Raw genomic sequence first — 27,772 nt, 5'->3', positions numbered from 1 at the left:
TCTATCACATAACCATTTTACCTAAAACACGTGACATTAGGAGATCAAATTGGCGCTTTGATTCTTGTCTAATTTCCTCTATTTGTTCATCTCTTTTTCTATCCTTTTCCACTAACTCATTTTGCAGTTCCTCTATTTGTTCATCTCTTTTTCTATCTTTTTCCACCAACTCATTTTGCAGTTCCTCTATTTTTCTATTTGTTTCCTCCAACTCAAGGTTGAGTTGGGTGCCATATACTTGCGAAGAAGAGGATGGAGTAGGTATGACAAATTTTCCCATCCCTCTAACATGGCCAGAACGTTTCCCACTAAAAGCTTGTGTAAATATTTCCTCTTCATCTACTTCTACCTCTTTGTCAGCCAACTTCTCTAGCATCAAATTTTGCAGAAGCAACCAAAATCAACAGGTTAGCCGTATAACAATGTGAGACAAGATATTAATAGAAAGCAGAAATTTCAACTACTTACGTATCGTTCTTCACACTGAGGAGTCACAAATTTCCCGTCTTTCTTTGTGTGAGAGATCTTATAAAAGTCAATTAGATTGGGCTCTTCTTCTTCCTCTCCTGTCTATACATAATAGACATATAATTAACATATGCTCAAAACATAATTATTAAAATAATGTAATAGTATAAAATTGTTACCTCACTATGGCGATGATTAAGAAAAGATCTAGAGCCGAATGTGTGATTGGTCTTCAACTCTGATCTATTCTTCTTATTATGTGTGGACTTGTCCTGTGACAAATTTTCACTAAATTATTACAAAATTGTACTCCTTTAGATTTGTTGTCAATTTAGTTTAAAAATATTTACTTTCCAATCTTTGTTTTCAAATGACTCGCATATCTTAAGCCACATGGGCTGTGAGATAAGCTTTGGAACTTTTGTCTTCGCGATTGTTGAGTCTTTTCAATATGCATGACATCCAAATTGTGTCTTAGTTTCAATGTTGACCAATAAGGCAAATTAAAAAAAATACTCTTCTTCGTCGAATTCAACTCACTCTTCATGCGTTCTCTCTTTTTTTTTTTTGTTCTCATCTTTTCCAAATGGCAAATTTGGTACATTCTCTAGTTGTTGTAACAATTGATCTCCAGATAATTCATTAGGTGCCTTTGCTCCTCAGTACCGTCAAAGAGAGATTTTTTTGTGTGCCATTTATGCCCCTGAGATAAGAACAGATGATGAGCCATGTAGCATGACTTACCTCAAAACTTCAACCTTCTGGACGCTATATCCTTGTTAGATACTGGACAGGCTAGGTGTCCCTTAGTCGACCACCCAGACAAGTTTCCATAGGCAGGAAAATAATTTATAGTCCATAATAATGCTGCATGCAACTTAAAGTTCTCTTGCGTCGACGAGTCATACGTAAGAATGCCTTCATTCCATAATTCTTGCAAATCATCCACTAATGGTTGCAGATACACATCAATTTCATTTCCAGGTGCCTTAGGTCCAGGTATAAGTAAGGACATCATCATATACCGATCTTTCATGCACCTCCACGGAGGTGAATTATACGGCACAAGTATTACTGCCCGCATACTGTACGATGTACTCATATTACCAAATGGGTTAAAACCATCGCTTGATAAACCAAGTCGCACGTTGCGAGAATCATTAGCAAATTGAACATGTTCTTTATCAAACTCTTTCCACAATATTGAATCTGCTGGATATCTTAGATTTCCATCATCTCGACGCCCATCTTATTGCCACCTCATATCTTTGGCAATATCTTTCGACAAAAAAAACGGTTGCAACCTCGGTTTTATTGGAAAATACCGTAAGACCTTATGAGGAATTTTCTTACCTGTACCTTTGACATTTTCCCATCTTGACGTATTGCAGGTTAGACATTTTGCTTTATCTGCATGTTCCTTTCAGAAAAGCACACAAGAGTTCTTGCATGCATGTATTCTCTCATAACTTAAACCCAAGCCTCGCCTCAATCGTTTTGCTTCATAATACGATCTTGGTAATGTCTCCCCATCTGGGAGAGCCCTCTTTATCAAGTCAATCACCATACCAAACGCCTTGTTACTCATATTGCAAAATATCTTTATATGAAGTAGATTCGTAGTGAAAGCGAGTGTTGAAAATTTCTTACAGCCTGGATAAAGTTCACTTCGAGCATCTTCCAATAGTTGGTCAAAATTTTTCTATTCATAACCATTGGTTGTTGGACCTAGAGTAGTAGATGATTCACCTGTATTACCATCCGGAAATCTACCCATACAGATATCATTTAACATTTCTTCAACATCATCGATATCCTCCGTACTTGCATTCTCATCATCATGATCGACATGCAAATTTGTACGAAACAGATCTTCTTCCCCATGAAATACCCACTAGGTGTAATTCGTATCAATTCTATTAATGAACAAATCATCCTCCATCTCGTCTATAGGCTTATAATAACGATTCGCACACTTGCGACATGCACACCTGATCCTATTAAGCTCATCCACGTGACCACGTGCCATACTAACAAATTGTTCAACACCTTTTGAATACTTCTCACCGAATCTATGAGTTTCCTACATCCACGTCTTATCCATCTCGATGTTTGTTCAAATATAGTTTTCGTAGCAGTTTATAAAGCAAGCTACAAAGGGACCGGGCGAATAAAGATCAAATTAGTATTAGTTTTTAATAAAGCTATGTTTAAAATTCTACCGTATCATTGAAAACCTAAGCCTTTACTAACATAAGTTGTCCAATTGTCTTAACACATATAACTTAAAAACTAATAAATCCTAGATAACATAAATGTAGTGGGTCTCAAACATAACTTAAAAGTATCACTACACAAATAGTTATGTTTTTAAATGGTAAATTACAAACAAAAATAGTGGGTCTCAAACACACGATCTCACTTTCCACCTTGCTCTTACTATAGGAGAAAGTGTCATTCAAGTTAGATCTCATTGACCAAAAAATTTACCTCTGTGGTATGAAATAAATCTTAATTTCTTTGTGTTGTAGTTGTTTTCCCAATTTAATTTATAGTCAAGTAGCAAGTAGATAGAAGCATAGCAGATCAGTTAAACCAACAAAGTTGCAAACATAAGGCAATCATAAACGCACAAACAAAGAACACATAACAAACATGCCCAAATACTATTGCTGATAGATTCAGCAACCAAAAGTCTGCAGAAGAAAGCTTAGCTGCCAATTTTTGGATCAACATGAACTTGTAAAAAGAAAAAATCAATACTTGATTTTCAAAATCAACTAAGATTCAAAGAGAGAGAGAGAGAGAGAGAGACGTTCTTCCAAACAGGTAATAGAACTATTAGCGTTCAACAAAACTATTAGTGTTCATCAACTTTGTACATCATCTTTTACCGTTCAACAAAACTATGCTCAAATGTATTTACAAGACTGGAGAAAATTTATGCGTTGTAAACTGATGGATGATATCAACAAGACTTAATCTTTATATTCTTGATTTTTAGATATTATGATAAACATAACATATTTTAAATGGCTGACTTTGAGAAATAGGTGTAGAAAATCTTAATTTATTAATTTTTGCAACTATTAAGAAATTGAGAAAACAAAATGAAGCGGGCTTTGGACAATGTAAGGATGGTCAATGATGAGAGCTAAACTGGGCTGGGTCTGGTTGGTTGATAAATGGTTTGTATGGTATGTATGGTTGATCAAGCTCTGTTTGGGTTTGTAGTTTCTTTTGGGCTAAAATCTGCCCAATGTAAAACTCTTTAACTTGTGCCCTTTCTTCATCTTTTTGTTCCTTCCGCCTAATCCTATTTTAGGTCAAATATATATATATGAAAGCAATTCTTATGATGAGTTATTGCCCCTTTTAACTGCTGTAACAAGTAAAGAAGAAGGATAACAAAAGAGATTAATCTGATTAGGATTTCAAACCGCATGAATGGATTAAAGCTATTTTTCAAGCAGGCTTTATTTTATCAACTACACATAATTGTTAAAGTTGCTTTTGACACAGTATGCATAAGTTATTTGGTTTGTTAATAATCTTTTTTTATTTTATTTTATTTTATTTTTTTATTTTTTTATAAGTAAAAACAAAAAAAAAAATAACTGCTTTTTTTTTTTTGGTTAATAATCTTAGCGAAGTTATGTTCCATTAATGTTTTATTCAGAGGGTAGCCTCACCTGTTTAGGTTCTTAGTTTCCAAAGAACTTCATGCACATTATTTTTATGGTTAATTTTTATCGACTCTAAATGAGTTGGCTGTTCACTTTAGCAGGCTAACGTTGCATACTCGCAAGCGCTTTATAATTCCGTGACTGAGCAATACAATGTGCTCAATTCTGCTATTCATGGCGAACAAGGACTAGAGGCATCTATACCAAGTGTCTCTTTGTCACAACCATGGAATTAGTGGACCTTTATAATCAGGGACTTAATTTTTTTCTTTATTTGGGATAAGGAAAATATTTTATTTAAAGATAAGGGCATTGCCCAGTGCAAAGTATACAAGAGAGACACCCGAAATTATACCCTAAAATTACAGATAATGGGGTACTAATCTCTTAAAGATCATGAATTGGATCCTATGCATGAAGATGGGTTATACTTGAATGAAACAATTGCAGTCATCTAGCCTAAATACTTCCATGAAAATGGTTTAGTTTAACAAAACGATCATTTCTCAAAGCAAAAACCTATTTACACCTATTTCTCAAAGACTTAATCTTTATATTCTTGATTTTAGGTAATTCTTCATCAAAGTTCAACCAGTAGTCGTGGAATCTTGTAACAACCATCCAAAACAAAAACAATCTTGTTACAACCAACTAGCCCAATACCAAAATCAATCAGAATTAACATCAACTCAGAAGAGGGAGGGTGGGGGAGCTTAAAATTTCTAATGATCCCGACAAAAATCCAATGCCAAAATCAAGCATTGGATTCAAGTATGAGATAATAGAGTTCAAGCATTGAATATAATAGAGTTCGAGTGTGAGATGAGAGAGACACCTGTGATTGGATTCAAGTATCGGAGAAAATGGTGTGGCTGGATCGGAGAGTTGCCCAATCGATCTTTAGGAATTTTGTCTGTTTGAAGACTTGTTGTCTCTGCTTTTTTTGATCTTTTGGGACTTTTTGTGAACCTTCCTCAGCATACAAAGGAAATTATATTACTACAGAAAAAGAAAAAGCAACCAGAATTAACAATGCAACACCAAAGAAACTTGAATTTCTCATTCTCTGCTCTTTCTTTCGCGATTTTTCAGTGAGTCTGCCATAAAGGTAGATGGAAGAAAATAAGAGAGGGAGAGAAAAAAATCTTTCTGGAAGAATAGAGATGGAATAAAAGCACAACTACAAAAAAAAAAAAAAGTAAATAAATAAAACATAAGCACAACCATCAACGAGAGAGAGAAATTACCAAGAAAGGGGATATTCCATTTGAGAACCTTCAACTGTGAGAAAGGGGATTTTCCATCTGAGACGGCTGTTCAAAATGGTTTCCAACAAAACAGTGAAATTTAGGGTAAAAAGTTGGTGGAAGAAATTTTGGGTAAAAATGGTTACGCGCCCTTCTGAAATGAATACTCCCGCTATAAATTTCATTAAAATTAATTAGCAACGACCTTTGTCGTCGCTAATAGGGATTTTCATTTTTTCTTTAACTGATTAGCGACAACAATTGTCGTTGCTAATAAGAATTTTAATTAGAGATGACAATGTCATCGCTAATTATGATTTTAATTTTTTTTTTCTTTTATTAGTTAGCGACGACACTGTCTCGCTAATTAAAATTATTATTAGCGACGACAATGTCGCTGCAAATAATTTGGACCCCATCACAAATTTTTTGGTGCAGCTTTTTGCGCCAGGGAAAAGCTATTATTCCAGCATTAGCGACTACCTATCTGCAACGACAATAAATTGCCATTGCTGCTGAGCAATAGCGACGACTTTTGAGTCGTCGCTAAAAATATGGTCGCTAAAGACCAATTTTCTTATAATGATTCTTCGGGTGATTCTTGTCGAACAATTTCTCTACCAATTTCTTGCAGCAAGTCATGCATCACCAATGATTTATCCGAAAACTCAGCTATGAGACATTTATCTTTTAGCTCTTCGATGCCACTATATGAGTGAAAACCACAACTATCTAGTTATTTTGTGACATATTCTACACTCTCTCCTTTGAAGAAACATGCGATGTCAAGGAAAATATTCTTTGCATTTTCATCTAATCCATCAAAACTTATTCGAAGTCTTTTTTGAATATCATCGTGAGGAATTATTTTGTACTTGTCCAATTTACTTTCCAATAAAAGATATCTTTACCTTTTAGACTCGAGCCTATCACTTGCAAAGCTAGTGACAATCCTCCAGCATAACACACTGCATCATTTGTGACTTTCACATAATCATTATCAGGTCTATCTCTATTAAAGGCATGCCAACTAAAGAGCTTATGAGCTTTGAAGTAACCAAATTCCTTCACCTGGTAGGTTAAAACTTGATGTTTAGTTAGTAAATGTTTATCTCTTGTTGTTATGATGATTCTACTTCTTAAACCAAACCAATTGCCTTTTCCAACTATCTTTTCTAATTGGTCTGAATGATCCACATCATCAAGAACTAGAAGTATCCTTATTAAACAAAGCCTTTGTTGTATCAAAGTAATTCCTTGATCAACTTTGTCAACCATTTGACTTGAACCTCCTAGGATTTTAGAAATAAGTTTAATTTGCAAATGGATCAGGCCCTTTTTGTTGGAAGTTTCTCTAATGTTTTCAAGAAAACAACCATCTTCAAAGTGAAAGCAATCGAGTTGTAGATGGCTTTACTTTTTGTATAATAATAATAATAATAATAATTGGTATAGAAAAGTGAAAAAGTGGTATTGAAAAGTAGAAAATTTTGTTTTGTAGTGATTTTTTTATTTGAATAGTAGTAAAAAGGAGGGGTGGGGAGGAGTTTGACAAACAACCCCGATATGTGCGCAACAAATGGAAAGTTCATTTTCCATTTTTTTTTTAAGTCGTGAAAAAGTTATTTAAGCAAATTATCCCATCTAAAACAAAAGAATCGGCCGAGTTTAATTAATTTTATAACAAAGATTATTTAAAAGGTTAATTACAAGTAGACATTTTTAAATGTCAAATAGTTATCATGCATGCATGAAAACATGTGTATATGGGATGTACCATAATTAGAAGAAAAAAAGAACAATATAGAGGGAGACAACAAAGGTGGTTAGAAATACTTGCTTCCCAAATACATCTTGGATAAATTGGCCACTTCTTTTAGGGCTCTCTTCCACCCCTCCACCTTCATTTCATCATCATTGAACCTTTTTGCAAGTTCAGTGAATGCTTCTCCAACACTATTGGTTTGATGCCATACTTCCGAAGGATTTACGTCATAGAATAGTGGTAGAACTAGTATCTCCCTTGTCTTTATGCACTCGAGGATCTTCATCAGCTTGTCCAAGCACCATCGGGATGATGTGTAGTTTTTAGAGAGTACAATGATTGAAATCTTTAACTCTTCAATGGCTTTGACAAGTGTCGGTGAAATTTCCTCTCCGCTTCGAAGTTTGTCATCCATGAAATTTCCTTTTCAACGTAAATCTTTGTATAGATGAGCAGTGAAAGTTTTACGAATATCTTCGCCTCTAAAACTCAAGAGTACATCCCATTGACATATGAAAGAAGTGAATGACGAAGAAGCTGTGTGGAAGGCCATGGGTGAAGTTGCAAGAGTACTAGTTAGTAGAGAAAATTGAGAGAGAATTGCAGAACCGCTAACTATACCTCCCTAATTATGAAAGTTTTTCAAGATAATAATGCAAGTTGTCACATGCTCGCGACGCATCAAATTAAAGAAAAATGAGAAACTTGTCAGCAAAGGCAACAAGCTTATAAAGATGGACTTTGACCCGCTTTATGGGAGTTTTCTGCTGCAAATGGCAAACCCACTACATTAAAGAGAAACAACTTGAACTTGTGCACACAACCACGTACAGGCTAATTGTTGGGTTGTTGACTATTTTTGGAGGGGCCATTAGCCAAACATATAAGACTTAATTTTTTTTTTTCCAGCTTTAGTTGGGGCCATCACTCTTATTGGACTCCACGTGGCCCCGTCACTTCTAAAAACTCTTCGTGTGAGCACAAATAACACAACTCTCCACCTTCATTTTCGGTCTAAACTTATTATAGAAAACCCTTCAAATGCATACCTCCAAATGGCGGATTGAGATCCTTTAGAATTCTCTTTAAATTTGAGATTCTCAAATTCATAAAATTTAGTTTTTCATCTCATCTAAACGTCTAAAATAAGTCATGTTTTAGCATTTAATGAGGAAACATGACTTATTCTAGACGCTTAGATGAGATAAATGGCTAAGAATCTCAAATTTAAAGGGAATTCTAGGGGATCTCAATCCCCAAATGTCATATTAGCACTAATAATAATACAGTACATTTTTCTTATAATAAAAACAGAAAAAACAAAAGAAAAAAAATATATATAAATAAAAAAATATAAAACAAAAAAATATATATAGGGTTTCGTTGGACCACTCAAAATTGGCCAATGAGGTAGCCGAACCACCCCTGAGGATTTAGGATGGTTGGGCATGGTTTTGGTCAAAATTTCAAATAAAAGTTCAAGATAGGGAGTTATTTGTCATTTATACTTATCGTATGGAGTCTTAAGTAATTTTTTGGGAAAACTTCACTTAACCCCCTTGAATTGTCATCACTTTTGCAATGTCCCCCTAAAGTTTAATTTGTCACAATTTAGTGTATCTATCTTTCAATTGTTTGCAATCTCACCCATCCACTAAATTTTTCCAATATACTCCAATTTGTTTTAGGAAAAAAAGAAAAGAAAAAAATTACAAAGATTAAGGCGTTGGTTCGAATTTAACAACATGCAAAAAAATTTAAATATTTTTTTTCTAAAAAGGGGTATTTTGTTGGGATTTAATGGAAAATCCCAACAAAATCTATTGGTAATTTTAAAAAGAACATTTTAAAAGCCATTGGTGATTTAATATTGACTTTAAATCTAGAGATTATCATTATTGACTTTTAATCTATTGGTGATTTTAAAAGTCACATCATAGTTGGGAGGACACTAGGAGAACACTAGAAGAACACCTAGCATTTCCTTTTGTTTTATTATATTTTTTCAAAGTCCACCTCGTGGGCAAGAGGGAAGAAGGAAACATAATGAAGAGAAGAGGAGACGTAAGGAAAGACTTGTGTGTTTTGTTTGTAACTTCCATTTGGAGAATTGAGTTTGTTGTCTATTCAAGCGTACGTGGAAGGAAATGGCTGAGCGAAGCATTTGAGAGAATTATCTGACCTCCCTCGACTCTATTAACCATTATCATATGATTGCCGTAAACGCTGAGAAAGAGAAAAAGATGGTAACTACAGCTAAGGAAATTACTTGTGTAATGAAATCATATGAGCAAATCATGTTTAGGTTTAAAGTGTAGAAGACAAAAAAAAGAAGAAAGAAAAGCAAGTAATATGGTACTTAATGTTGTCAAAGGAAACGTTCGCACTAATGCAAACAAAGGAAATATTCATTTATTCTTGTTAATTTCTCTTTAATATATATTTGGTGTATATAAGTGTGACAATAATTTTTTTTTTTTTTTTTGAAAAGAATTCCATCATCTTTGATTCTTTATTCATATCAAAAAATAAGAGCATAACGCCCAAACAAAACTTGGTCACTGATAGATCTTGAAATTTTTTCAATCCAAACCTAATCTATACTTTGGTAGACAACCAATTTGACTAGTTCATGGGCAGCAAAATTTGTCTCCCTTTTTATATGAACAATTTGCCACTTTGAACATCTTTGATATAATCCAGATTCCACAATGTGGCCATATTTTCTCCAGTTTTGTCTCTTGATATTGACTGTGTTCACTATCGTGGGGGGCTTTCTAGCATGGATAGATAGGCTCGCGATTCTTTTTTTTTCTTTTTTCATCCTGTCCTACAATCTTCTTATATACTTCATATGATTCCACTGCCCCTTTTGCTACAACATTAGGGTCTAAAAAATCCCCCGCCATGAACTACCATGTTCCGGCGAAGCCAAATTTTTCTAGAAATTACAACAAAGAGCTCAAATTCTTCAATGGAACATTCAGATTGTAATGCCTCCACAAGCTACTTGAAATCAAATTCTTCCCTTGAATTGGGGTCCTTTTTGTAGTGGTCCTAATTAAACCAAGTGAAAATGACAATTCGTATAAGAAAGTTGGTTGATCTTTTCCATGGCAATGACCTTAACAAAAAACATAAGGGGATGAATGAAAGAACATAAAAACCAAGGTTTACTTACACATTTAGAAATTGAAAGAAGGTTTACTCAATTATGTTTGCATTGATCAGTGAGGATCTTCTACACAACCGTGGCCTGCACTTCCTTCCTTTTTCAACTGCTACATCACCATGGTTGCCTCATGGCTGGACTGAATATTGCACAATCTTCTCTTGCTGCTTTGAGTATTATTAAAGGTATGATATCTAACACAAATTTGTGCATTTGTTTAAAAGCTTATAAACAAGATTTGCAATGACTTTAGTTGCAGTTTCACTTGGACGACAACTCTTTTTGGATATTGAATTTTTGGTTAAGATCACAAATACTGGATTTTGTTTTTCTTTATAACTTGAATAAAGATTATCTAGATTCATTAAACATTATAAATATTAGTTAATTAAATGTTTAGATTTTACTGACTCGACATATATATAACCTTCTTATTTTTTATAGATGAGATACATAGAAAACATAAGGAAACTGGAAAAAAAAAATATAAAAAGACTCCGAACACACCTATAATTGTTAAGAATTAGGCTATTTAATAGGAACACATTTTGCATTATTTCTAACAATATTAGATGCTCAGCGGAATTAATCTACCCCTCTTTGTGCAAATTAAATAGTAACACAGTAGCAAAATAATAATCAAGCAAACCCACAAGCAAGACACCTAGATTTTTACGTGGAAAACCCTCCAGTGCGAGGATAAAAACCACGGGACGGAGTCCAGTTAAATCTTCCACTATCAACAATAATGAGTTTACAATTGTCTTTCCCATAGAAATATCTAGAGGTTATCACTACATCAAGAATACATGCATTCTTGGATTAAACATAAATTCATCACCCTAAAGTGGATTGGAACAACAATAAAGAAAGATCTCACCAAGTAGGTATTAGCAGCCAAGCGATTGGAGAGGAATTCCAACGATCGACACCAGTCAATACGTAGCACTCGTTGTCAGGAGCAACACTCTAAAATTGCTTCAAGATCGAACCACAAACGAATCTCCAATCTCTGACGGATGTGAATGGGCGAAACCCTTTTTTTTCTCCTTTTTCTTTTTCTTTCTCTCCCTGCGCTACACTCTTTCTTTACTTCTCCTTATTTTTCTCTTATAAACAACCGTATAGTGTGTTAGAATTCTACTACAAACAAAACTCTTTGTTTTGTTGTAGTCCATGAGGTCCCCACATAAGAGGGACCACCCAACAACTCTCGCCAAAGCCACCTACAACTCAATTGCCACACAGTTTGAAGGTAGTTGTTTTCTTGAAAACATTAGAGACACTTCTGGCCAAATGGACAGTTTAATCCGTTTGCAAAATAAACTTCTTTCTAAGATCCTAGGTGACGTAAGTCTAATGATTAACAATCTTGATCAAGGAATTACTTTGATACAATATAGGCTTTGCTATTTGAAGGTACTTTTAGTTCTTGATGATGTGGATCAATTAGTTCAATTAGAAAAGTTAGCTGGAAAAGGTAATTGGTTTGGCTTAGGAAGTAAAATTATCATAACAACAAGAGATAAAGATTTACTTCGTGCACACGGAGTTGATTCAGTATACCAGGTGAATAAGTTGGATCACAATGAAGCACTTCAACTCTTCAGTCGAAATGCATTTAAAAGTGGCGAACCTAACAATGATTTTATGGAACTCACAGAACATGTAATAGGTTATGCAAGGGGCCTTCCACATGCTTTAGTATTGCAAGGTTCAAATCTATCTAGTAAAAGCTTGCATGAATGGAAAAGTGCATTGAATAGGTATAAAAGCATTCCTAATAAAAAAAACATTCACTGTATACTTAGAATAAGTTATGTGGGTTGGAGGACAATGTGAAAGATATTTTCCTTGACATTGCATATTTTTTCAAAGAAGAAAAGTAGGTAATGTCAGGAAAATACTAGACAAGGGTGATTTCCTTTCAGATTATGGTATAAAAGTGCTTGTGGATAACTCTCTCACATCTATTGATGAGTTTGAGAGATTAACTATACATGACTTGCTATAAGAAGTGGGTAGAGAAATTGTTTGACAAGAATCACCCAAAGAACCCGGCAAACGTAGTAGGTTGTAGTTTCATAAAGATATTCGTCATGTCCTAGAAAAAAGTATGCTAAGACTTAATGTTAAAAAACTTTTATAATTTACAATAGTTTCTTTTTCATAAGTAACAATTTGCTCCCTGCAGTCAAATTCGATCAAAACACTTGACGGATTCCGTTAGTGTGCCACATGAGAGCCAATAAAATGACGACATGTGTCACTATATATATTCCAATAATAAAATGAGTAATTTGTTAATAATTTGTTAGAAACATCTTTATGAAACTACAACCTACTACGTTTGCCAGGTTCTTTGGGTGATTCTTGTCGAACAATTTCTCTACCCACTTCTTGCAGCAAGTCATGCATAGTTAATCTCTCACACTCATCAATAGATATGAAAGACTTATACACAGGCACTTTTATACCATAATCTGAAAAGAAATCACCCTCGTCTAGTATTTTCCATGCATTACCTACTTTTTCTCCTTTGAAAAATATGCAATGTCAAGGAAAATATCTTTCACAGTGTCCTCCAACCCATCATAACTTATTCTAAGTCTATCGTCAATTTTTTTTATTAGGAATGCTTTTATACCTCTCCACTGCACTTTTCCATTCATGCAAGCTTTTACTAGGTAGATCCGAACGCAGCAATACTAAAGCCTGTGAAAGGCCCCTTGCATAACCTATTACATGTACTAAAGCCAGTGGAAGGCCCCTTGCATAACTAGATAGATCCAAACCCATCATAAACTATTCTAAGTATATCATGATTTTTTATTTTTATTTTTTATTTGGAATGCTTTTATCCCACTCCAATGCACTTTTCCTTTCATGCAAGCTTTTACTAGATAGATCCAAACTTAGCAATACAAAAGCCAGTGGAAGGCCCCTTGCATAACCTATTACATGTTCAGTGAGTTCCATAAAATCACCATTAGGTTTGCCACTTTTAAAGGCATGTCGACTGAAGAGTTGAAGTTCTTCATTGTGATCCAACTTATTCACCTGGTATACTGAATCAACTCTGTGTGCACGAAGTAAATCTTTATCCCTTGTTGTTATGATTATTTTACTTCCTAAGCCAAACCAATTACCTTTTCTTGCTAACTTTTCTAGTTGGACTAATTGATCCACATCATCAAGAACTAGAAGTACCCTCTAACAACAAAGCATATATTGTATCAAAGTAATTCCTTGATCAAGATTGTCAATCATTAGACTTACGTCACCTAGGATCTTAGATAGAAGTTTATTTTACAAATGGATTAAATCGTCCATTTGGCCAGAAGAAATTAGACACCACATGCCACACTGAAGGTCAAGACCGACTACAAATCTTGTATAAAAGGATTCTTATAATTTTGAAAACGAGAAGGGCCACAACGCCCGTCTTGGCTGGGAGAAGAGCCCATACGGCATAAAAGAAAAGAAAATAACAAAGCAGAGGGCTTCATGCAACTATTGTTGAGTATTTAGGGATTTATTCTAAATATTCAAGTTATTTCTTTTCTATGTTTTTTTATTTATACATTTTGGGGATGCTTTTTAATTTGAGAATAATTTTGTGTGACAAGTTTATTTTGACTCATTATGATTTTTGTTTATATCAAATGCTTACTTTGTTTGATTTGATATGATTCGAAAATATATTGAGTGCTTAATTAATGGTCACATTGTAGATTCTTGCTTGACTAACCCTTGTGATTTTATTTTTTGTGATGACTCTACACATGGATTAGAGGTAAATGTATGGAAGCCTATAATTGAATTACCACCTCATGAGCTCAATCTTTTGTCGTCAAGTGAGAATGTCCCGAAGGTTAAATTAAAACCCTTGCCAATGGCAGACAAGTATGCACATTTAATATCGAAGAATGACTTTCTTGTGATAAACCCATCAAAACTTGATACTTTCCATGGGGGTAAGTCATTTGATGCTGCGAATGACTATAAAAGCATGATGTGTTGGAAGATTACAGACAAGAAAAAGATGAAATAGAGAATCGTGCATGTTAAGATCTACAATCAATTAGTGTTAGTTTTTGTGTCGTAGTTTAGGTTATCTTTGTTTTTGTTTCTTTTCTTGTTTTCTAAATTTCTTTCGCAGATAACAAGTGTCAATTTGTTTCATCACTTCAAGGTGCTCTCACTACAAAAAAAAGGGGTTTTTGTTGACCAATAGTTTTTGGCGTGTCAAGCATACTGACACGTCAGAAACCTTTTTTGACTTGGTAGTATTGACGTGTGTCAAAGGTTAATAAGGCGGGTGTCAAAAATTTCAATTTTTTGACGTGCCAATTTTGACACGTCAAAAATTATTGACGTGTCAGAAATTGGCACGTTAAAATTTTTTTTTTCACGTTGCAGTTTCACCACGTCAATAATTTATTGACGTGTCAAAAAGTGGCACGGCAAAATTTTTTTTTGACATGTCAATATCTGACACGTCAACAAATTATTGACGTGTCAAAAGGTCGCACATCAAAAAAATTATTGACATGTTAGAAATTATTGACGTGTCAAAAAGTGGCACGTCACTAAAGTTTAAAAAAATATTAAAAAAAAATTAATAATTTCTTTTAAAAAAAATCATAAAACCCATATAAATCCCTACAAATGTTGAACACCCATATATATATCAAACTATTGAAGGAAAAATCCCGAAATCTCATCATGAATTCACTACACAAGTACTCCGATCTCTAAACATCTGGTAGAAATTTCTAAAATACTTCAAACCCCCAAATAGTGTGGAAGAACAAATCTAAAAGTGGGTTAGCAAATTTAAGAAAAAAAAGAACTTCTATATAAGAGGCTAATAGATATAGAATAACTCAAATTCAAGCATTTATACCTTAAAATCCCCAAATATTCAGACCTTTTCCCTTCTCTCTCCATTTCTCTTTCTTCTTCACCTTTTCTCCTCTTCTCTTCCAGGTTCCTTCTCTTCTTTTCTTTTATGTTGTTTAAGCTATAAACAAGAGGTGGGCGTGAGAAGAAGAAGAAGAAGAAAAAACAAAAGCGAAAAGAATATATATATATAAGTGAGAACCGAAAGACAAGCAGAAAGAAGGAATTTGGGAGAAGAAATCAGTTGAAAGGAGAAGGAGAAAGGAAAGAAAATAAGGAAGAGATCTCATTTAGAAGAGGAAAAGAAAAAAAAAATGTCAACTTATTTGAAAAGGAAGGCTGTGGGTGCACACGGGAGGAGAAAGAAAAAGAGGAGGGAAAAGGACAGAAAAAACGAAAAAGGGGTTCCGCTGGTTTGGCACCTTTTCGATGAGGTTTCTTGACGTGTGTACAGTAGACACATCAATAAATTATTGACGTGTCACATGTGGCATGTCAAGAATTTCTTGACATGCCACATGTGACACGTCAAGAAAGTCATCATATAATAAAAACATTGCATAATTTTTTTTATTAATTAATAACCATATATATTTTGTTACCTAATATTAATTATTTCAAAATAAATTAAAGAATACAAATTAAGCGCGCGCGCGCGCACACACACACACACATATATATATAATAAAAGCATTGAATAATTTTTATTATTAATTAATCATATATATTTTGTTACCTACTATTAATTAATAGCCATAAATTAAAGAATATAAAGCACATATATATAATAACCATATATAGTGAAACCATTGCATAATTTCAATTATTAATTAATAGCCGTATATATTTTGTTACCGAATATTAATTAATAACCATAAATTAAAGAATTCAAAGCACATATAATAACCATATATAATGAATGCATTCCATATAAGAGACAAGAGAGCTTTAACTAGTTTTATAAAATTTTAATATGTTTGAATATATCTCTTAATATATGATGACATATACCAATTAAATTTTGTTACTTAATATATGTACCAATTAATACTGTTATCTAATTTTGTTCACCAATTGATTAAATTTTGTAACTTAATATAGGTACAAACAATTAATATTATTAATTAATTAATTTTTGACGTGTGAAATAATGGCATGTCAATAATTATTGACATGTCAAAATGTGACACGTCAAGAAATTAATGTCGTGTTACATTTGACACATCAAGAAAATATATTGAAAATAATAAGAAAAACAATTATATGATCACTTATTTAAAAAAAAAAAATACTATATACGTAAAACTAAGATAATACATATATGTATTAATATTCCTACAATATTGAAAACGTGATATGTATTAATACTATATCACTTTAATTAATAACACCTACTATTAATTAATACCCATGAATTAAAGAATATAAAGCGCGCGCACACACACACACACTCACATATATATATATATATATATATATATATATATATATAACCATATATAGTGAAAGCATTGCATATAAGAGATAAGTGCATTAACTAGTTTTATAAAATTTTAATGGGTTTGAATATATCTCTTAATATATGACAACATATACCAATTAAATTTTGTTACTTAAGATAGGTACAAATTAATATTGTTTTTTTTTTTTTTTTAGGAAAATTTGTAACTTTCATAAATTAATCTTGAGATAGAGTAATTTTCTCCCTCTCAATAATATCACAGATACAGCTCGGGGTTTCCCCCTTCCATTCCCTATCCATGACAAGTTTTGTTGCCCCCTTAGCTAATCCATGAGCAGCAATATTTGCATTCCGGTTTACAAAAGCACATCGCCACCTTGAGAACGTTTGTAGAGTTTGGCGAATATCCTCCACAATGTGTCCATATCTGCTTTCGTTGTTGACGTCAAAGTTTATTGCTTCTACTACCTGCTTCGCGTCCCCTTCTAAGATAATAGCCCTCCCCCCTAAATCTTGGCACCAGTGTATTGCATAAAGGGACGCCAAAGCGTCCCCAACTGTCGGGTCTAGATTACCTGTACGGGTGAGACACTTGGCTGATATAACCATTCCAGTATGGTCCCTTACTAACATCCCCATCCCTGTTTGACACTGGGACTTATCGATTGCAAAATCCCAATTGATTTTCCACCAACCTAGGGGCGGTTGCATCCAAGGTACTTCTGGTGAGGGAGTGTTGTCAGCCATGCGTGTTTGGGCTGTGTCAAAGAGACGTGAAAACTCCTCTGTAAGGTTTTCCACTTCCAAGATAATTCTGTTTGGATGGGTAAATTCATCGACATGGACAGCACTGTTCCGTCTAAGCCAAATCTTCCTTGCTGTCCGTATGAAAGTGGAAAGAAGATCCTGCCCATATTTTCTCAAAATCTCCTTAGCCACCTGTAACAAATCTGGACCATCATGTGAAAATTTCTGTAGAAACCTATGACTTGCCACCCACACATCTCTCACAGAAGGGCAGTCCCACAATACTGTCTCTACTTCATTATTACATATAGGGCACATGGGGTCCGGAACTACCTTTCGCATAAGGAGATTTTCTCGTGTTGGAAGAAGATTCTGGCTTGCCCGTCACATGAAATTTTTTTCTGCATTTGTTAGGGGAAGCTTCCACAATATTCTCCATAAAACATTGTCCCCCACCTTTCTTGAGCTCTCAGGTTGTCTGTTTGTGTCCAACTCCTTGGCTAAATGGTAGGTGCTCTTGACAGTGAAACTCCCTGTATTTGTGCACCTCCATATTTGAGTGTCTTGTTGTGTGGTTGCACTGATTGGTATAGAGTTAATGGCGAACAGCTCTTCTTGTGTAAAGAGTTCCCGAAGCAAGCTTTGTTTCCACTAGCCAGTGTTTGAGTCAATCAGTTCCTTTACCGTAGCACTAGGATCAAGTTTCTTAGGTGGAGATTGGATCGTGTATGTAGTTGGGTTCGGAATCCACCTATCCCCCCAAATTCTGATGCAGTGCCCATTGCCGAGTCTCCAAATCAAACCTTCATGGAGCAGATCCCGAGCTCCAAAAATGCTTTGGCAAGCAAAAGATGGCTTTGAGCCTAGGCTTGCCTATAGAAAATTTGACCCTGGGTAGTTCTTAGCTTTTATGATTTGGGTTGTCAAGCTGTCCGAAAATTGCAACAATCTCCAACCTTGCTTTGCTAGTAATGCTTTATTAAAAAGCTTAGTAAATCATTAAAACCCATACCACCTCTCTGTTTTGACACTCCCATGTGGGCCCAACTCATTCAATAGATCCTATTTTCGCTCTCTTTTTGACCCCACCAAAAGTTTTGCATAAGTGTATTAATCTCCTTGCACAACCCTTTTGGTAAAAGGAATACACTCATGCTGTATGTGGGAATAGCCTGAATAACCGCCTTAAATAAAATCTCCTTCCCTACTTGGGACAGGAACTTCAGTTTCCAATCTTGCAGTCTTTTCCAAACTCAATCCTTAATACTCTAAAAAGCTTTAGTTCTAGATTTGCCCACCAAGGCTGGGAGTCCCAAATACTTGTCATACCTCTGTATGGCTGGAATCCCCGCCTCTTTAGTTATCTCTTTTTTGGCCTCATTTGAGGTGTTTTGGCTGAAAAAAAAAAGTTGAAGTCTTCTCTTTGTTCAATTTCTGCCCAGATGCCGCCTCGTATAACCTCAAAATCTCAGTCATCCGATGCCAATGTTGTATCGATGCCCTACAAACAAGTAGGCTATCATCTACAAAAAAAAGGTGGTTAATTCTAAGGCCTTTTTGGAAGTGGGGACTCCTGTTAAGACTCCTTGTTGTTCCGCTTGGCGAAGGAGAGCACTAAGGGCTTTGGCACAAATAAGGAATATATACAGTGATATTGGATCCCCTTGTTGAATACCCCGTGATGGGCGCATTTGACCTGTCGGAGTACCATTAGCCATGACCGAATAGGTGACCGTAGTTACACACATCATAATGAGCTCGATCCATTTATCATCAAAACGAAGTGCCCGCATTACCACCTTAAGGAACCCCCATTCCACCCTATCGTAAGCTTTACTTATGTCAAGCTTAATAGCCATAAATCCACTCTGCCGCCACATTCTTGACTGCATTGTGTGTAATGTTTCATATGCAGCAAGTACATTGTCAGTTATCCAACGCCCTGGGATAAATGCTCTCTGATTCATGGAAATAATCTCACGTAAAACTTTCTTCAATCTATTTGCTAGAACCTTTGAGATAATTTTATAGACCACATTGCATAGGCTTATAGGCCGGAATTCAGTCACACAAGTGGGATTGGTGATTTTTGGGATAAGAACAATATATGTCGAATTCAACTCTTTATTAAGAATACCATTATTCAAAGAAAATAATACAGCTTGGCTGAGCTGTTCACCAACAGTTGCCCAATGTTTTTGAAAAAAACAAGGTGCAAAACCTTTAGGTCTTGGAGCTTTCAAAGGGGCCATCTGGTTCGAAGCCTGACTTACTTCATCCATTGTGAACTCATTCAATAACTCCTTGTTTATGTCTGGGGTAATTTTCCTTTCCAAAGCTGCAAGACATTGTGAAGCGTCTCCAGGAACAAATGCACTAAAAAGGTTAGTGAAATAATAAACAAAATCATCACCTATTTCTTCCGGCTCTTCAAAGGTTTACCCCTCCTCCTCAGTAATTATATGAATAAAATTGTTCCAGCGTCGTTGGTTCGCACTAGCATGAAAAAATTTGGTGTTACGGTCCCCAAACTTCAACAAATCTACCTTGGCTCGATGCCTCTAGTGTACATCTTCCAACTCCAATAGGGTATGTAGGTCCTGCTATAATTTTTGGATAAGGGACATATCCGTTATTACTGGCTGTTCTTGGAGGACCTTTATTTGGTGGGCCTTTTGTTGAATTAAGGAACAATTTTGTCTCTTTGTAACCTTCTGCCAACACATCAATTCTTTCTTGCCGACACGGTGATCCAATTACCTCAATCATAGCACCAAACCACATGTCCGCCGCCGCCAAGTTTAGTCCACCGAGAACACCGCCGTCTGAGCCCTAACGTGTTGTAGTTCTATCTTTGTGATGAATACACTCCACGTGCAGCCTTCTCCTTGGTGCGTCAGCCACGTGCTGGTAGAGCTTCCCCTTACACTTCGCCATGTGGCATTCAACCCTAACGCTATGTCAATTCTAGGCCACGTTAGCCCTAGTGTAGCGTCAACCCTAGTGCCATGTCAGCACCTATGCAACGTCAACACTTCTACCACATCAGCACCCTGCCATGCCAGCACTTTGTTAGGCTTGACTTGACCGTTGACTTTGACCACATTGTTTGATGGTTGAATATTGACTTTGACTGTTATTGCAAGGGTTGGCAAGGTGTTTTCTATTTTTCTTTTCGTCCTGATTTCATATGGCACAAAACGTGATTCTTTATCAAGTTCAGGCTATATTGGATGGCGCAAACTACACTCTAGATGGCACAAATTACACTTTGATTTTGCATTTGAAATCTGTAGATGACTCAAATCTCTAGATGCCCGGTCCCAATCTATGTGTAGTTTTCTTAAAGGTTGCAAGCTTTTGTTTTATGTGACAGGGGATGCCAAAGAGCCCATTAAAGGCGCTACTTAAATTGATGAAGCTTTCCTTACTCACCCCATTGATTGGGATAGCAATCATCATCAAATTCTTACGTGGTTCCGCAACACCACTATTCCATCCGATTTCCGTGCTATTTGGCAGTTTTGATGAAGGTAAGGGTGCTTGGAATATGAGAAAGTTGGTGTCCCTCAATATTTCTCAATAGTTTACCAAAGGCAATTACGGACCAAACGGTCATAACATCAAAAAACCTTAAAACATTTGTTAATAATCAAATGGTTAAACTATAATAAAAACTTGTTAATGACTAACAGGTCAAAACCGCAAAAACCAATTAAATTGATTTAGTTTTTTGTCATAAAAATAAGGAACAAGCTTTAATGTCTAACGGTAAATTTTTTTGAAGAATTTGTAAACCAACTGCTTAAAAAAATAATGATTGTAACATATGTTACAAAACATTGGCTCTTGCTCATAAAACTTTTTGACTCTATCCCTGGAGCAGGTTATCCTCTTCCCCGTAAATATTCCTAGTGTTCTTTATGTAACTGAGGCCCTTGGCTTAGGCCCAATCCGTTTAGCCCCTATTGTCGGCTTCTAGGCCTGCAATAGCTACTTGGGCTGGCCAAGTGGGTAATGGGTATTGTCGTCTGGTGCAGGTTCTGCATCATCTCTAGCAATGCATCCATACTATAAAAACTAGGGTTAAGTATATTTTTAGTACCTCGGTTTGTACTTTTTTTTTTTTTCCCTCTAGGTTTCCAAAACAGTCAAATCTAGTACCTCACCTATGGGAAAATACAAAATCGACACCTCGTTAATCTCTCACATGCCAGTCCTAAAATATGCCACGTATCCTAAAAATAAAAAATAAAATATAATAAACCGAGGTACTAATTTAATGTGTAAAAGGGCATCCACTTGATTCCAAGATACTCCAATACGGCATATACTAACATGGGAGAAACTACTATATGGAAGTGAAGAGGACATGGAAAATCTATCAGGTGAGAAACATGATATGCATGTGGGTGATCTTCCTGCATTCTTCAGTGATTGTTAATGATTTCGTGCAGATTTGTCAATTGTCACAGCAGTCATAGCCCTTTATATTCTCTCAAGATGAAAACGGCCAGATTTGTCAATTGTTTAGACACCAGCACTGCACAACTAAAATAGTAATGGGATATGTTCTGCTATTCAAAATTCCTCTTCAAGATCTTTACCAAGAACCACAGAGTTTTAGCCAAAAGGGTAACTGAATTAAGAAAACATGAGGGAATGAGAGAAAGAACATAAAAACCAAGGTTTACACATGTAGAAATTGAAAGAGGATTACTTTCTATTTAATCTTCACATATTGCCCAATCACTTGAAAATAATACTGGGGCTGGAAAAAATATCAACTGAAATCCAAAACCAAGGAAAGGTCCCTAGCAGCAATAATCAAAACTCTGCCACCAAAGAAACAGAAAAATGTTGGTTAGTTTAAAGGAATTTGATTTGGTTAATCTTTTATTAATGCACTTAGAGATTTTACAAAATCGATTGCAAGTAGCACCCACTTCCACATCCTTAAACATGTCCTTGCAAAATTCTTAAGTCGTAGCGATAAGTACATTGATTATTTATGTGGAGATGAACACAACAATAAGGTCTTATATAAAGTAGAAAAATTCATTTCAGAACATAAATGCTCATTTGAGAAGATGATAGAAAAACCATGATAAATGAAAAAAGATGAAGAAGGTAATGGCCTTAAATTCTCATTTCGCCTACATTCCTTCAATTGAGGAATGAAAAAATAGAGTCTTTCTTGGCTTAGTAATTGGAGTAATTTTAGGAGGCCTACTTGTGTCCTACTAAGAATGATGATTGTGCTTTTCTGTAATAAATATAAATGGTCATGGAACTCATTCATTGGTTAATTGACATATAGATAATATGATTCTTTCTCCATTTATTATATTGTGTCACTCTATCAAGCTAATTTTATTTTTATTTTTATTTTTCTCTTTGTAGTTGTTGCTTAAATTTTTTTTTTTTTTAAAAAAACAAAAATATAAAGAAAGACAGAAAAAAAAAAATTTGTGAAGAAAATCTAACTAGACCTTGAAGAAAGGAAATAATTTCCTTTCTCAACAATTAGCAAAATTTCATATCGGGTTAACTCCAATCTTATAAAAGAGCATGGCCATGATTAAGAAGTGCCAAAAGAGCATAATACTTGCACAAAAAACAAAAACATAAATAAAAAAAGAATTATAAAGAGAGGCTATGGCGAGTAAAATCACTAACGTGACATCTGAAGTAGAAGTTACAACATGTGAGTTGCCTGCCAGATTGTCCAAGTCCCGCAAAACACACAAAAGCCAAAGATATGCCAAGTAGGTCAAGAATTTACTAGTTTTCATTGCTGATGAATTTATGCCTCCAAAATCGTAAAGCAGAAAACTATATATAAAAGCACGAACAAGACCGTAAAAAATAAAGCAATAGTAATTTAAAAGGGGTAAGAAAATCGGATTTGAAAAAGAGATAAGTAAATCACACCTTAATTACATTATTCTCTTCATACGAATTCTAAGTGCTAGGTGTTGAAGAATGTCGCTTTTGTTGTGGGTAAAATTTGGATTCCAAGTTGCCATCATCATTCATCATCATCATCATGGCATCTATTTGAAGGTTGAATTAAATCTATCGCTTTTTCTTCATGCTTTCATACCAAATGCAATCCGCAACTTCTAAAGAACACTAACGTTGAATGTTTCACAGATATAAAATTCAAACTTGTATGATACTGGAAAATACTTAAGCAAACTCGAAGATTATCTCCTCTCTTTAGCTTAAAATCTTATGGAAGAACATAGGAATGCAACCATACTTCATCAGAGCGCAATGATCCATAGCAAGTTTGATGGTAATCTCCATGAGGACAATAGATTTCATTACCATCACTGTAAACTCCAACAATTATTGCAACTTGATAGTGAGGATGTTCTTCATCTTGTCCACCTTCTGCAATTATGTTATCCTGTATATCCAATCATTCAAAATGAGTAATTTGGAATGCCTTAAAGTGACTGATGATCACATTCTCAAAATGAATGTTTATGTTATATTTATATTTACATATTACCCTTACTTGTTCATAAAAGAAAAGGCGAGATACTAATAAAAATTGTAAAAATTGACAAAGGTTGTATGTATGTATTGTTAAGACCAACCTTCTCACTTTAAATAGCTAGAAGTATGCGTTTGCAAAATTTTCGATTATGAAGTTGTAGGACATTCCCTAAAAGTTTTGTATTTAATTTTTTGTAAAATGTATTTTTTATTTTTATTTTTTGTATTTTTTTTTTATCGTAGTTTGTTTTGAGAAATGTGTTTTTACCAAAAAAAAAAAAAAAAAAAATTCCAAGAATTATATTTAACTTTTTATAAAGTTCAGTATAACTTTTAATTAGAATTTCTCATTGGGACTTTTTTTTTTTTTTTTTTTTTTTTCTCAAGGTGGGATTAACCTTACATGTTCTCCTTCTATTGTGAACATCACAATTTTTACATGAATATTCAACCCTTGAAGTCAGATAACCATCTAACTTAAAGCAATATTGTTATTTTGTAAATATATATTTTCCTAGTTGCTTAACTCTTGAAAAAGAAACAAAAGTAAAATTTAAAGGGATTTTTAACATAATTCTTACCATATTTTCTTCTAGAACATGACAAACATCTTCATGAAACCATAATCTACTGTGCTTGCCAGGTTCTTCGGGTGATTCATGTCGAACAATTTCTCTACCCATTTCTTGCAGCAAGTCATGCATCACCAATGATTTATCCAAAAACTCAGTTATGAGACATTTATCGTTTAGCTCTTCGATGCCACTATATGAGTGAAAACCACAACTATCTAGTATTTTTGTGACATATTCTACATTCTCTCCTTTGAAGAAACATGTGGTGTTAAGGAAAATATTCTTTGCATTTTCATCTAATCCATCAAAACTTATTTGAAGTCTTTTATGAATATCATTGTGAGGAATTATTTTGTACTTGTCCAATTTACTTTTCCAGTAAAAGATATCTTTACCTTTTAGACTCGAGCCTAGCACTTGCAAAGCTAGTGGCAATCCTCCAGCATAACACACTACATCGTTTGTGACTTTCACATAATAATCATCAGGTCTATCTCTATTAAAGGCATGCCAACTAAAGAGCTTATGAGCTTTGAAGTAACCCAATTCCTTCACCTCGTTGGTTAAAACTTGATGTTTAGTTAGTAAATGTTTATCTCTTGTTGTTATGATGATTCTACTTCTTAAACCAAACCAATTGCCTTTTCCAACTATCTTTTCTAATTGGTCTGAATGATCCAAATCATCAAGAACTAGAAGTATCCTTATTAAGCGAAGCCTTTGTTGTATCAAAGTAATTCCTTGATCAACATTGTCAACCATTTGACTCGAACCTCCTAGGATTTTAGAAATGAGTTTAATTTGCAAATGGATCAGGCCCTTTTTGTTGGAAGTTTCTCTAATGTTTTCAGGAAAACAACTATCTTCAAAATGAGAAGCAATCGAGTTGTAGATGGCTTTGGCAAGAGTTGTCTTACCAATCCCGCCAGTTCCGAAGATCCCTATCATGCTTGTGTTGTCATTATTCTCTATATCTAAAAGCGACTTCATATCCTTGTACACGAGACTTTCTTCCAATTGGATATTGGGCAACTTTAAAGTATGTATTACCAACTAATTTTGAATTCACCCGTTCGATGATTTTGTCAAGAAATTCAGGTTCATTCCTACCGATACAAAAAGATAACAAAACATACTAACTAATGAGTTACCTTCAGATAAAAAGAAGAGAAATTATGAATTAAAAAAGTAGGACTACAAAGAAAAGTTAGTGATACATAACTCTAAGGGGGTTTGTTATGCACCATAGCACTATTCATACTTTTGTAAAATATTAATAATAATAATATTAATTGGTATAGAAAAGAGAAAAAGTGGTATTGAAAACTAGAAAATTTTGTTTTGTAGGGATTTTTTTATTATAATAGTAGTAAAAAATAAATGATGTGATATAAATATAAAATGTTTTAATGTTGATTTTTTTGAAAAAATGAAGTGAATAGTATTTAGGGGTGGGGAGGAGTTTGACAAACAACCCCGATATGTGCGCAACAAATGGAAAGTTCATTTTCGATTTGCTTTTTTTTTTTTTAAGTCATGAAAAAGTTATTTAACCAAATTATCCCATCTAAAACAAAAGAATCGGCCGAGTTTAATTAATTTTAGAACAAAGATTATTTAAAAGGTTAATTACAAGTAGACTTTTTTAAATGTAAAATAGTTTACATGCATGCATGAAAACATGTGTATATGGGATGTACCATAATTAGAAGAAAAAAGAACAATATAGAAGGAAGACAGCAAAGGTGGTTAGAAATACTTGTTTCCCAAATACATCTGGGATAAATTGGCCACTTCTTTTAGGGCTCTCTTCCACCCCTCCACCTTCATTTCATCATCGTTGAACCTTTTTGCAAGTTCAGTGAATGCTTCTCCAACCCTATTGGTTTGACACCGTACTTCTGAAGGATTTACGTCATAGAACAGTGGTAGAACTAGTATCTCCCTTATCTTTCTGTACTCAAGTATCTTCATCAGCTCGTCCAAGCACCATCGGGATGATGCGTAGTTTTTAGAGAGGACAATGATCGAAATCTTTGACTTTTCAATGGCTTTGACAAGTGCTGGTGAAATTTCCTCTCCGCTTCGAAGTTTGTCATCCATGAAGGTGTTGATTCCTTTTTGACGAAAATCTGTGTATAGATGAGCTGTGAAAGTTTTACGAGTATCTTCGCCTCTAAAACTCAAGAATACATCCCATTGAAATATGAAAGAAGAGAATGACTAAGAAGCTGTGTGGAAGGCCATGGACGAAGTTACAAGAGTACTAGTTAGGAGAAAAAATTGAGAGAGAAATGCAGAACCGCTAGCTATACCTACCTAATTATGGAAGTTTGTCAAGATAATAATGCAAGTTGTCACATGCTTGCGACGCGTCATATTAAAGAAAAAAAAGAAACTTGTCGGCAATGGCAACAAGCTTATAAAGGTGGACTTTGACCAACTTTGTGGGAGTTTTCTGCTGCAAATGGCAAACCCACTACATTAAAGAGAAACAACTTGAACTTGTGCACACAACCACGTACAGGCTAATTGTTGGGTTGTTGACTATTTTTGGAGGGGCCATTAGCCAAACATATTAGACTTAATTTTTTTTTTTCCAGCTTTAGTTGGGGCCATCGCTCTTATTGGTCTGCTCGTGGCTCCGTCACTTTAGAGGCGAACATACTCGTAAAACATTCACTGCTCATATATACACTGATTTACGTCGAGAAGGAATCAACACCTTCATGGATGACAAACTTAGAAGCGGAGAGGAAATTTCACCGGCACTTGTCAAAGCCATTGAAGAGTCAAAGATTTCGATCATTGTACTCTCTAAAAACTACGCATCATCCTGATGGTGCTTGGACGAGCTGATGAAGATCCTCGAGTGCAGAAAGACAAGGGAGATACTAGTTCTACCACTGTTCTATGAGATAAATCCTTCGGAAATACGGCATCAGACCAATAGGGTTGGAGAAGCATTCACTGACCTTCCAAAAAAGTTCAACGATGATGAAATGAAGGTGGAGGGGTGGAAGAGAGCCCTAAAAGAAGTGGCCAATTTATCCGGGATGTATTTGGGAAACAGGTATTTCTAACCACCTTTGCTGTCTTCCTTCTATATTGTTCTTTTGTCTTCTAATTATGGTACATCTCATATACACATGTTTTCATGCATGCATGTGAACTATTTTACATTTAAAAATGTCTACTTGTAATTAACCTTTTAAATAATCTTTGTTCTAAAATTAAT

The 27,772-nt window shown here is 34.7% G+C and overlaps 2 protein-coding genes across 2 annotated transcripts in view; both read right to left on the bottom strand.

Annotated features, from left to right (window-relative positions):
* Positions 1-16,921: 16,921 nt before the first annotated feature.
* On the bottom strand, positions 16,922-17,794 carry LOC132185199 (uncharacterized). Its single transcript, XM_059599004.1, has one exon. The coding sequence runs from the start codon at positions 17,792-17,794 to the stop codon at positions 16,922-16,924; it is 873 nt and encodes a 290-aa protein (XP_059454987.1).
* Positions 17,795-26,283: 8,489 nt separating this feature from the next.
* LOC132185198 (disease resistance protein Roq1-like) overlaps positions 26,284-27,772 on the bottom strand; it is a 47,812-nt gene continuing 46,323 nt past the window's right edge. The window contains exon 3 of the mRNA XM_059599003.1: positions 26,284-26,710. Within this exon, the coding sequence (XP_059454986.1) occupies positions 26,284-26,710 (427 nt within the window). The remainder of the gene's footprint in view (positions 26,711-27,772) is intronic.

The sequence above is a fragment of the Corylus avellana genome, chromosome ca6, assembly GCF_901000735.1.
Source record: "Corylus avellana chromosome ca6, CavTom2PMs-1.0".
NCBI lineage: Eukaryota > Viridiplantae > Streptophyta > Magnoliopsida > Fagales > Betulaceae > Corylus > Corylus avellana.
Note: the sequence above shows the minus strand (reverse complement) of the source record. Positions and strands in the feature narration are given on the sequence as shown.

Bases quoted from the DNA above. Each gene is read 5' to 3' on its own strand.
- LOC132185199 (XM_059599004.1), bottom strand. From the start codon at position 17,794: ATGCGAAAGGTAGTTCCGGACCCCATGTGCCCTATATGTAATAATGAA.